At 39.0% G+C, this 12,087-nt stretch overlaps 1 protein-coding gene across 5 annotated transcripts in view; it reads right to left on the reverse strand.

Moving 5' to 3' along the window:
- Positions 1 to 12,087, reverse strand: part of CBFA2T2 (CBFA2/RUNX1 partner transcriptional co-repressor 2) — a 150,232-nt gene that overhangs the window by 42,186 nt on the left and 95,959 nt on the right. For all 5 annotated transcript variants that reach the window (XM_045806742.2, XM_087853655.1, XM_045806751.2 and 2 more), the window contains 2 exons: positions 6,745 to 6,888; positions 2,210 to 2,451 (listed from right to left, as the gene is read on the reverse strand). In XM_045806742.2, coding sequence (XP_045662698.2) covers positions 2,210 to 2,451; positions 6,745 to 6,888 — 386 coding nt within the window. The remainder of the gene's footprint in view (positions 1 to 2,209; positions 2,452 to 6,744; positions 6,889 to 12,087) is intronic.

The raw sequence follows: 12,087 nt of genomic DNA on the forward strand, positions 1-12,087 counted from the left end.
AAAAAACTTGGGCACTGAGTCTCTAATAGGCTTCCATAGGGAAAAACATCACACATATGTTGCCTCACTTTCATTGCTGGGGGAAGAGTGAGCTCTGTGAGAGCATTCATATGAGAGAAAAGGGAAGCCTGCAAATAGATTCCTCCAGATTCCAACAGTATCTCTCTCCTTTACGATCTAGCTGTGTAACCTTATGCTTCTGTAACAAATCTCAGTTGTGAGCACAATTAAATGCCAAGTCCTAAGAATTCATTTAACAAATCTCAGAATCTCCGAGTGGTATTAGGGTCCCCTGACTGTGTCAAAATGCAAACAACTCATGTCCATCAAGAGCAAAAAGTACAAATTGTGGTATATTCCTATAATAAAATACTATACAGCAATGAAAATGAACAACCGCAGCTCTAAAACACAAAAGGGACTGAATCTGAAATGATGAAAAAGTCATTTATTATATTTTGCCTTGTATGAAAGTTGTTTCTTCTACACTAAGACTGAGAAATCTTTTAAGGTAGCAGTTCTTCATTTTTTAAAGTTTTTTTTAATTAAAGATTTTATTTATTTATTTGACAGAGAGAGCAAGCACAAGCAGGGGGAGTGGAAGCGGGAAAGGGAGAAGCAGACTCCCCGCTGAGCAGGGAACCCAATGTGGGACTCGATCCCATACTGGGATCATGACCTGAGCCGCAGGCAGATGCTTAACTGACTGAGCCACCCAGGCATCCCTAAGGTAGCAGTTCTTCAACTTTTAAGTCTCAGACTCCCTCTAATTCAGGTGGGTTACATCTATCAATAATCCCAGTATTAAAAATTAAAGTTGAGCACCTGGAAACTATTTATTATTAACCCATTTCAAAATAACTATATTTTCCCCCAAAATATAGTAAGAATGGCGCTGTCGTTACAGTTTTGCAAGTCTCTTTGATATCTAGGTTATGAAAGTAAAAGCTGGGTTCTCCTATCTACTTCTGCATTTAATCCACTGTGACAACCAATATCATGCAGCTTCTAGAAAATTCCAAAATATGCTCAGGATAGAGTAAGAATGAAAAGGCAAGTAACATCTTAGTACTATTATTATTATTATATTATTTTATATTTTTAGGTAGACTGCACGCCTAGTGTGGAGCCCAACCCAGGGCTTGAACTCATGACCCTAAGATCAAGAGTCAGACGCTTAACCAACTGTGCCACCCAGTCAATCCACATCTTAGGATTATTATGAACACAGGGGCACCTGGGTGGCGCAGTTGGTTGGGCATCTGACTCTTGTTTTCAGCTCGGGTCATGATCTCAAGGTTGTGATATCGAGCCCTGCACTGGGTTTTGCGCTCAGCAGAGTCTGTTTCAGATTCTCTCTCCCTCTGTCCCTCCCACTCAGGCTCTCTCTCTAGCTCTAAAATAATAAATAAATCTTAAAAAAAGGGTGTGGGGAGAAAATAATTTTGACCTCCTGAACCTCCTGGAAGGGTTTGGGCAAATTCAGGCATCCCTGATTACACTTTGAGAGCTACAACATTAAGGTTTAGTACTGGGATTCACCTTTATCATAGGTAAAGGCCAACATGCATGACCATGGGTGCTTTTTCAAGAGGTGTATCTTGAAGAATTCAATTTACAAACATAGTGAACTGTCAGTACTTTCCTTATATACACTTAAGAGTCAAACCCCACCAAGATGTCTATGTCAGAAAATCATTACCACATTCACTATAGAAAGAAAAATTATGTGTACATTGAAAATTCTGAAGAAACTCCATTTGCATAAGGAGCTGAAGAATGTAATCCCTTCAATACTATTTAGACTATGAGACTTGTAATTTTACAAATTATTACTTTGAAAATTAAACTCCTCGTTTTTCTTCTCTCTTGGGTTTGGAAACAATGCGTTGGACACTGAATATATTAAGTTACAAAACCTTGCTGTGACTTGGTTGAACCTCAGTGGCCTGTTGAAACTCAGTCTTTAGACAAATTCAAAGCTGCCTATTGGAATTAAATCAACACCCTAAGAAACAATAAAGTAAACATTGTGGATTTGTTTCTTTAATAAAACATTGTTATCCATAATTGAAACCCACAATTCTATACTTTCATACAAGTTATATAACTGTATTAGTCTATAGATTTTGCCATGTTGCTACAGGTTTGCTGGCCTGGATTCCGAGCCACACACTTAAATAGCGGTGGACAGTGACACCGTACTTACCACCAGCGCTAGAACAAGAGTCCGCACCTTCTCCCCAATCTCGGGTGAGATGTCATTGCCAAACTGTTGCAGAGTGGTAAGGAAGCGTTTCAATTTGCTGAGCTGCCGAGCACCACAAGTGGCTGGCAATTGTTGATTTGTTAGCGCAGATGACGTGGAAGAGGCAGGACCATTGCTGAATCTCTGTGGTGGTGACGGGGCACCATTCAGGGTAGGAGGAGAATGGTTGATGCCATTGCTTACTATAAAAGAAAGCCAAAATGAAAGACTGTGTAAGTGCAAAACATGTGGATCTTTGTTAATTTCTTGTTTGCATTAACCGTCGTTTATTCATTTCAATCTTGTAAAGCATGTATTAAGAGTGTACAAGAAACTGTTTCTGCCCTCAATGAGACTACTGTATAGCGAGACAGACTACCAGGTAAAAAAATGGTAACAGAATAACAAAGACATGTTAAAAACAGAAGAGTATGGAATGTTATAAGAACACAGAGAATGGTATCTAACTACAGCTGCTGTGGGCAGGGGTAGGCAGTGTTAGGATTTCTTGCAACAGGTACTGCATGACGTAAGTCTGGTAGAACACATATTTCTATTGACTGGACACTCGCACACATCTTTTGTGTTCCATCTCTTTCCTAATCTTAGGGTTCCAAAGAAAGTCATTTACAATGCAGCATGTGAACAGACAACCAGACACCAGAGTTCTGTTTAAGTGAAAAATGGTTTTTCTTTTTTCTTTTTTTATTTAAGAAATGTTTTCTTCTAGGCTATAGATTTAATGATCTATTCCTGCAATAAGGTATATATCTCATGGACCATTTAGAATATTCATGCCCACCAGTCAGTTTCTCCGTGCCCCAAAAGAGCTACATTAATGCCGCCAAATTCTTGGTCACTCAATAAAGCATTTTCTAGACACTACACAGGACATACCAATATTCTATTTCTGCACAAATTATAATACACATGATTAACTGCAGTTTTCCTATTTTCCCATTGTTCTTAGTCATTTGTTTCTAAGTTTTAATTTGGAACACCACCCTAAAGCTAAGTTCTTGGAGATATTAAGTAAAAGTCTCCTTCACGGAACAGTGAAATAAAATTACCTGGTGCCTAAGTGTCAGCAGATTTTCACTTAATCATACATAGGCTTGAAAGTCTAGGAAGGTAAAACTAAAACGTATGCCTAAAAACAGAAACAATTTAAGTCAAGACTTAAGCCAAATTTAAAGAGCCCAATTACTTAATCCTTACCTAACTTAGAAAACTGATATTTACTTATATTGGGCTTGAGGCCAAGTCATTAATCATGAAAAAACTTTCACTTCCCTTCTTCTTCCTCCAAGCCAGTCATAGTTGGTCAGCCCTACTGTTCCTACTTTTTGACTGACCCTGATTCACATTTGATCTGGCTAACTCTTCCTCATCCTATATACGCTCAGATACCACCGGTATAAAGAAACAATCCTAGGCGCCTGGGTGGCTCAGTCGGTTAAGTGTGTGCCTTTGGCTCAGGTCATAATCTCAGGGTCCTGGGATCGAGTCCCACACCAGACTCCCTGCTCTGCAGGGGAGTCTGCTTATCCCTCTTCCTCTTTCCCTCCTCCCTGCTCATGCGCTCTCTCAAATAAATAAAATCTTTAAAAAAAAAAAAAAAAGAAGGAAAAAAGAACATTCTTTAACAGATTCTGTTGCTGCATATTAAGGTAAACCCTGGTAGATTTAGTAACTCTTCCCTGTGCTGCCTATAGACGCTTCCATTACGTTACTTACTCACTTCCTTCTACATTTGCACTGTCTGAATAGACTGTGTACTTCTTGACGAACGCTATGTTATACATCTGAATATACTACAATTAGCAAAGTTTTGTAAACTGTGTATACCATATATATATATATTGGTTTTGCTCATTAGCTAGCAAAGTGTAAGTGTTGAGGGAAAAGCTGCTGAATGATTCACTACATGTAAGACTAACAGGCTGAGAAAGTGAGGGTGAATTTTCTTCTGTATCTTCCACTAAAAGAGATCACTAGAACTATTGGAAAGGAAAGCTTAACATTCAGCCTCAGCAATCCAGAAAATTAGTTGCAATGATCTGCTATTTCTTTGTGTTCACAGAAAGGTCAATTGCCACTGAAGAACTGCCCCCTTGGAAGAAACCCATAAAAATAACACATTACTGTGGCTTTTTAGCCACTTCAACAATCAGACAGGCTTTTTCACAGTCTCTTTAGTTCAAGTGTATGAGCACATTTTCCGAAATAAAACGTATCTAACACCAAGTAGTCAAATACGGAGGTAAAAAGGTCTGAATTTACATATACACATTCCTACTGTCTGTATCTTGAAATGTGAATGATAACCTAGGTTTCAATCCGTTCATTTCAAGATAGTACCTATATCTAAGGATGTATAACTTTAGGACAGAAATAGAATTTTTAGAAGTTTATAATACTTAATTTTATTCACTCTGGCTCAGACTGCTACAGCTGCCACTCACTCAATTTCAAATGTTTTGGAAATATAATAATTAAACCTTCTGTTAAAGCTGTACTTCCTAGATTCTTCTCTTGCCTTCTAAAATAATAAAAGCAAAAACCATAAGTGTTTGAGCTGTGTAAAACCCATAAACGAGTTGTGTAAACTTATGTAACGGCATTTAAAAAAGAAAATGCATACAGCACCTAGCACAGTGCTCTGACGCATTGTGGGCACTCCACAAATAGCAAGTGTCTTCTGCTTTACGAGGCAAAATGTCTGTAAGACAGTCAACATGCACTGGAGGTATCATGGGCATGGAAAGGCAGAAGAACTCAGATTAAAATCTAGTCATGTATGTATGTATGTTTAGATTTTACATTGGGCTGTCCCCGGATTTTTGTTTGTTTAAGTATACACATGTGTACAACTGACTGAGGAGTTAAAGGGTTTCCAAAAATTCAACTTTGGTAAATACTACCGAACAATTTTCTCATACTCAAACAATGTATGCAGTGTTCAGGTCACTCCACACATAGTCACCAAAATTTGGTATTCTTTTCTATTTTGAACATTCTTGCAGGTGGATATGGTATTATATTGGGTTCTAGTTTGCATTTCCTTGATGACTAGTAAGATTGAACATCTATATTTATTGGCTAATATAATTCTTATGGACCGAATTATGTCCCCCACAAATTCCTATGTTGTAGTCTAATCCCCATTACCTCAGAATGTGACTATATTTGGAAATAGTCTTTAAACGTTAAATGAGGTCATGTGGGTGGTCCCTAATCCAATATGACTACTGTCCTTCTAAGAAGAGGAAAGGACAGCTGGTATACACGTGCAGAGGCAAGGCCATGGGAGGACACAGCAGGAAGGGTAGCTATCTGCAAGCCAAGGAGAGAGGCCTCAGACACCAAACCTGCTGACACCTTGATCTTGTACTTCTTTCCTCCAGAACTGTGAAAAAAATAAATTTTTGTTGTTTAAGCCATCCAGTCTGTGGTATTTTGTTGTGGCAGCCCGAGCAAACTTAACACAATACTCATTCTCTTTTGTAAAGAACCTTACTGGGGCACCTGGGTGGCTCAGTCAGCTAAGCCTCATACTCTTGATTTTTCCTTTTTTTTTTTTTTTTAAAGATTTTATTTATTTATTTGACAGAGAGAGAGACAGCCAGTGAGAGAGGGAACACAAGCAGGAGGAGTGGGAGAGGAAGAAGCAGGCTCCCAGCGGAGGAGAACGATGCGGCGCTGGATCCCAGAACGCTGGGATCACGCCCTGAGCCAAAGGCAGACGCTTAACGACTGAGCCACCCAGGCTCCCCTCCCACTCTTGATTTTGGCAAAGGTCATGATCTCAGTGCTATGAGATCAAGCCCCGTGCTAGGCATGGAGCCTCCTTAAGATTTTCTCTCTCACCCTCTGTCCCTCTCCACCTATCCCCTCTCTTTAAAAAAGGAAAAAAAAATAAAGAAAAAATAAAGAAAATTTAAAAAGCAGCCTTACCATGATAGCCCTAGCATACTTTTAGAAGTAGTTTGGTAGTAATATGAAATTTACTTTGACTCCTATAAATCAATATAATAAATTTTTTTTTTCAAGTAGGCTCCACACCCAGCATGGAGCCCAACAGGGGCCCAAATTCACCACCTCGAGATCAAGACCTGAGTGGAAATCGAGAGTCAGATGCTTAACCAACTGAGCCACACAGGCACCCCTCAATATAACAATTTAAATACATTTTAGAGCCAAGAAATTAAAATAGCTACTTACCAGCCAGAGTATGAAAACAAATTATTTAGACCACTAAATTTCCAAATGCCTAAATTAGCTAAGTACTATTCTCAGAGGGCAAGGTAATTTATAAAAGAAAGAAATAACCATATGTGTGTGTATCTATGTATATGTACATGTGCATGTATATATAAAATATCTAAACAGTTATTTTGAAAGCGTTGAATAGTATATGCAGAAGGCTGAACAGCAGTCACTTAGATCTAAATGTCAGTCTGAACCACAAACCCAAGTAAATGAAGAGATCTCACATGCTGTAGGAGTAAATGACACTGGCCTGGGTCCTCCAGGATTTATTGGTGGCAGGGGTGGCATGGTAGGAGGTGAGGATCTTGACTGTATCTTCACTTCCACAGGAGATCCAGGCATTGCTGGCACTCTTTTCTCAGGACCAACTACAGAAAAAGTAATAGAGGTCAGAGTCTTCTGTTAAGATAATAAAAATCGTGACAATAATTTCAAATATATACATATTTTCCTAGAGACTAAGAAGTGAAGAAGACGCTTATTTTAATAGGCTGAATGGTAGCCCCCAAAAGATATCTACTGTAGTTCCCTCTTAGCCAAGTTTCACTTTCCACAGTTCTAGTTACCTGCAGTCAACCATGGTCTGGAAACATGAGTGTCCTTCTGATATGCAGTCAGAAGGTCAAGAGTAACCTAACAGTAGGCCATAATGCCTACGTCATTCACCTCATCACACAGGCATTTTATTATCTCACAGCATCACAGAAAGAAGGGTAAGTATGGTACAATAAGACACTGTGCTAAAGAGAGAAAGAGACAACATTCACATAACCTTCATTACAGTATACTGTTTTTACTGTTCTATTTTATTATACTTATTGTTGTTAATCTCTCACTGTGCCTTATTTACAAATTAACTTTTATTACAGGTATGCATAGGAAAAAATAGTATATAGGGTTTGGTACTATCTGCAGTTTCAGCTATCTACTGGGATCTTAGAATGTATACCCTATGGATAAGGGATGGGCGTAGGGGACTACTGCACCTCTTAATCCCTTCAACTGGGAACATTTGCTTATTTGGAAAAAGGGTCTTCGAAGATGCAGTTAAGGATCTTGAGAGGAAAAGATCATCCTAGATTATATAGGTAGGCTCTCAATCCATTATGAACAATATGCTCACAAGAAGAGTTGAAGAGAGACATACACAGGGGGAAGACTACACAAAGAACACGTGGTTGCACAATGAGAATGCAATGGGACAATGATGGCAGAGACTGGAGTGATGCATCTATAAACCAAGAAATGCCAAGGACTATCGGCAACTACCAGAAGCTCGGAGACAGGTATGGACTAGATTCTTCTTCAGAGGTCCCAAGAGGAATCAACCCTACTTATACCTTGATTTTGGGCTTCAGGCCTCCTGAAAAGTGAGAGATTATTGTTGTCTTAAGCCACCCAATTTGTGGAACTTTGTTATGGCAATCAAAGGAACTAAAACAAGCCAGCAAGATCAAGAGGTAACATGATCTGAAAGTTAACACTGAGGACAGTGGCTGAGAAAGGAAGAAACCAGGTTACAAATTCAGCTTATCTCAACTGCATTCTTTTTTGACTTCTCCTTATAAATCAATCAAATTAGTAGGGGAAAAAAACTAACGTGGGACTATCTAGACCAGTAGGCATCAATTGCATGGCATGGAAACAGAATCATAATCAGTTCTATATAAATTAATACAAATGATGGAGTATGAAATTTATATATATATCAACTAGAGTTAAGTAGGAAAAAAGAGATGAAGTCAACATCCCTGACATCAGTGATGTATGTCATTTATGATATACAGTATCCAAAGAGATGAAAAGTAGAGCTGAATCTAAACTAGGCACAGGCTACTTCACCATTGGCACAATTCACAAGTAGCTGTTTGATAACAGCGTACAACAAACTCAAGAAAAAGAAACTGACGGATTAAACTTGATGGCATTATAAATAGGTCTGGGCTGGGGAGCCTGGGTGGCTCAGTTAGTTAAGCGTCAACTCTTGATCTCAGCTCAGGTCTTGACCTCAGGGTTGGGAGTTCAAGCCCTCCACTGGGCTTAAAAAAAAAAGTCTGGCTAATATGGCTAATATCAATAAGACCTGGTACTGAGGAGTAATATTCTAATATTTTCACAGTTATTTTTCCCCATTAAAGAGAACATGTTACATACTTGGTTAATAACAGGGCCAGGGTCACCATAATCATCTTTGAATTATGTTTCTTTCAGTAACTCCAAGCTTTTCACTTAAGGACTATGAATCTATTCTCCAGTAACAGTGAATTCAAAGCAGAAGAAACAGACACACCAAAGGTTCAAATGAGAATGTTAAATCAAAGATTTCCTTCTGTGAGATCATAGCTATAGACACAATACATACATCACACTGGCAACAAGGCACATCTTCACACATTCATTCATAAGCATGCTCTAGTGAGGAAAATATCACCAAATATTATTTTGATGCTTCAGTTTGCAGCGGTATATTTTGGGAAGAGATATAATGAATCCATATAGTCCATCAAGGAAGTAATGTCCTCAAGTTACAAAACCCTTAACAAAAATGTGCAACTGTCTGAGAGCCATGTGGGCAACACTCTGCCAGCTCTTCCCATCTCTCTGTCCAGGACATTTTCTTTGTGAAATTGATGGTCGTCCTGTCTGATGAGTGGACTAATGAGCTGTTGCGTTTGCCTTTTTCTTCTTGACAGTATTTTTCTCAATGCCCTTCAAAGAATGGTTGACACGTTTCCAGCTCTTCCATCTGGGGCCCAGCTTTCTGGAGGGTGGGGGAGAAGGGAAGGAAGGAACTGACAGTTGTCTCGCACTATAATGTGTTATGTATAGTGTGCAACAACCTAGAGGGAGCCTTTCTTCAGACCACCTGCCTTTACAGCAAGGGCGCCAAAGGCCTGAGGAGGACTTAACAACAAGATGTGTTTTAACATTCAGCACTTGGCAGAATGAAAAACAGAGAGGAGTCTGAGCCCAACTGCAGAACACTGAATTATATACCAACCTCAAGCTTAGATACTCGGCAAAACCCAACCCCTAGAGTATTGTTTACAGATTAAAACTACCCATATCTCTTGTTCACATCACTACTCACAAACCTGCAACACTAGTGTTATTCCTCGTGTTTCAATAACATAGTGAGTACAAAAAGCATGGGTATGGAGACGGAGACATTTAGTGTGAATTCTCATTCTGTTGTACACAACATGGCTTTTATCAAATCATTTCACCTTTCTGGGTCATTTTCAACAAACATAAAATGAGAGACAGTAAGTCCGACCTGGTAGGAAAAATGTAAGGGTAAGAGATAAGAAGGTACTCAGGAAAGAAAAATGATTAGAAAATAGGCAGCCTAGTGTCAAGTTGTGCATTTACCACCTAACTAGCCTTGTGACCGGGTTCGAGTTAATATTAACATTTGACTTCCATGGAAAATGGATATACTGTTAACAGTCAATCCATCTAACCTCAGCAGTATTACATGGAATGATTCAAGAATTAACAGCTACAAAAGCACCAAGTACAATGTAAAGTGGTATTTTTGTTGGAGGCTGGGTGGCATGAAGGCACTTCAGGGTGTGAGAGATATATGCAAGTGGTTTATAACCTGACAAATTCAACAGCTGCTCAGAGGATGGATAGGAGGTATGTTACAAAGTAGGCATTTTAGCCCTCTGCTTTGTGACTGTCATGCCTTTATGTCTGTAACAGTGACTTCATTTCTGCATTTTTATGGAACGGATACTCATGTTTTATATTCTAGCTGAATTCCTTGAAAGAACCAACCACACCTTGAGCTCTTTTCAATTCCAGAGAACCTTAGATGACAAGAAATTCCTTTCTCTCAACGGGCACCTTGAGCCCATGAACACCACTACTTGGATTATCAAGGAGAAATAATGTCTTCAGTCCTAGAAATTCATAATAACCCTTAGTTCTGTCACAAAGGTTCGACCTGATTCTAAACATGGATTTTGGGGCGCCTGGATGGCTCAGTGGTTGAGAGTCTGCCTTCAGCTTGGGTCATGATCCTGGGGTCCTAGGATCGGGCCTCTCGTCAGACTCCCTCCTCAGTGAGGAGCCTACTTCTCCCTTTCCTGCTTCCCCTCTGCTTGTGCTCTCTCTCTCTCCCCCACCCCATCAAATAAACAAATAAAATCTTAAAAAAAAAAAAAAAAGACGACAACAACACAGATTTTAAGATTTAAAATAACTGATAATTTAGTCACTCCATGAGTTTGTGCTTTGCTTATGTGGAGACTTGGATATATATGGCTTAAAAAATAAAATCCGAACATATGACCACATGCATTTCCAAGACCACTGATGCTTGAACACCTAACCCTGTAGAGCCAAACGATTTGAGCTAGAGAGGAGGAGCGAACATGGAAAAGTATGTCTGAATAATGATTTTACTTCTCCATCGTGCAATATGCTATGCATGTCATGAAAACACAAAACTGATGAAAGAGAGAACACAGTAATAAACAGCTCTCTGTGTGACAGCAGTGCTTTTTTCCCTCCACATAGGAATTTGAAGAATCAGACATGAAACCGAAGAGTGGAACTCTTCTGTAGCTTTAACAGAAGTAATACTGAACATGAACTAAATCCCAGACAAATGCTACTTGAAAAGAATTCTATATGCTAAATTGCCCACTAATGAGTACATTTACAAATCTTTATAAACTGCCTTTAAAGTTAAAAAAAAAATCACTGAGGCTAACAATGGAACAAAAAATAGAAGAGGTATAAATATGAGATAAGAAAAATGCAGTTATGGGGCGCCTGGGTGGCACAGCGGTTAAGCGTCTGCCTTCGGCTCAGGGCGTGATCCTGGCGTTATAGGATCGAGCCCCACATCAGGCTCCTCTGCTAGGAGCCTGCTTCTTCCTCTCCCACTCCCCCTGCTTGTGTTCCCTCTCTCTCTTGCTGTCTCTATCTCTGTTGAATAAATAAATAAAATCTTAAAAAAAAAAAAGAAAAGAAAAGAAAAATGCAGTTATGTTAGGAGAAAGACTTTCCAGACAACTGGAAAGAAGAGAAACTCCCAGGACTGTAAGGAGAAAGCCAAGTTTAGATAAAAAATGAACTTGATGTGAAAAATGCTTTATCACTTATTAGTTTTTTATGATAATGATTTTCCTCATCTGTCTTTAGGATAACACTTCCAACACAAGGTTACTGTGAGGGGTACCATAATACACATAATAATGGCCAGTACACAGTAGACACTCTTCCATGTTTACTTGAATTAGATTAAAAATCTATTAAAATTAATAATTTTACTTGGCCATTGAGATGTTTATCTATGCTGAAGTTTGAGGAGAATAAGATATGGTCAGTGCTCCCGATTATCATCACTGAAAAAAAGGAAATGAATATAGATCTTTCAGATGCACATAACAGGATTACTGATCATTCCAAACATGTAGACCAAGGAAGGCATTACATCTATTTCTTAAAAAAAAAAAAAAAAAAAAGGAAAGAAAAAAGAAATCAGGGGCGCCTGGTGGCTCAGTCAGTTAAGCATCTGCCTTCAGCTCAGGCCATGATCCCAGAGTCCCGGG

Source organism: Ursus americanus, chromosome 22, assembly GCF_024610735.1.
Source record: "Ursus americanus isolate L20-20 chromosome 22, mUrsAme1.1.p, whole genome shotgun sequence".
In the NCBI taxonomy this organism is placed as follows: Eukaryota; Metazoa; Chordata; class Mammalia; order Carnivora; family Ursidae; genus Ursus; species Ursus americanus.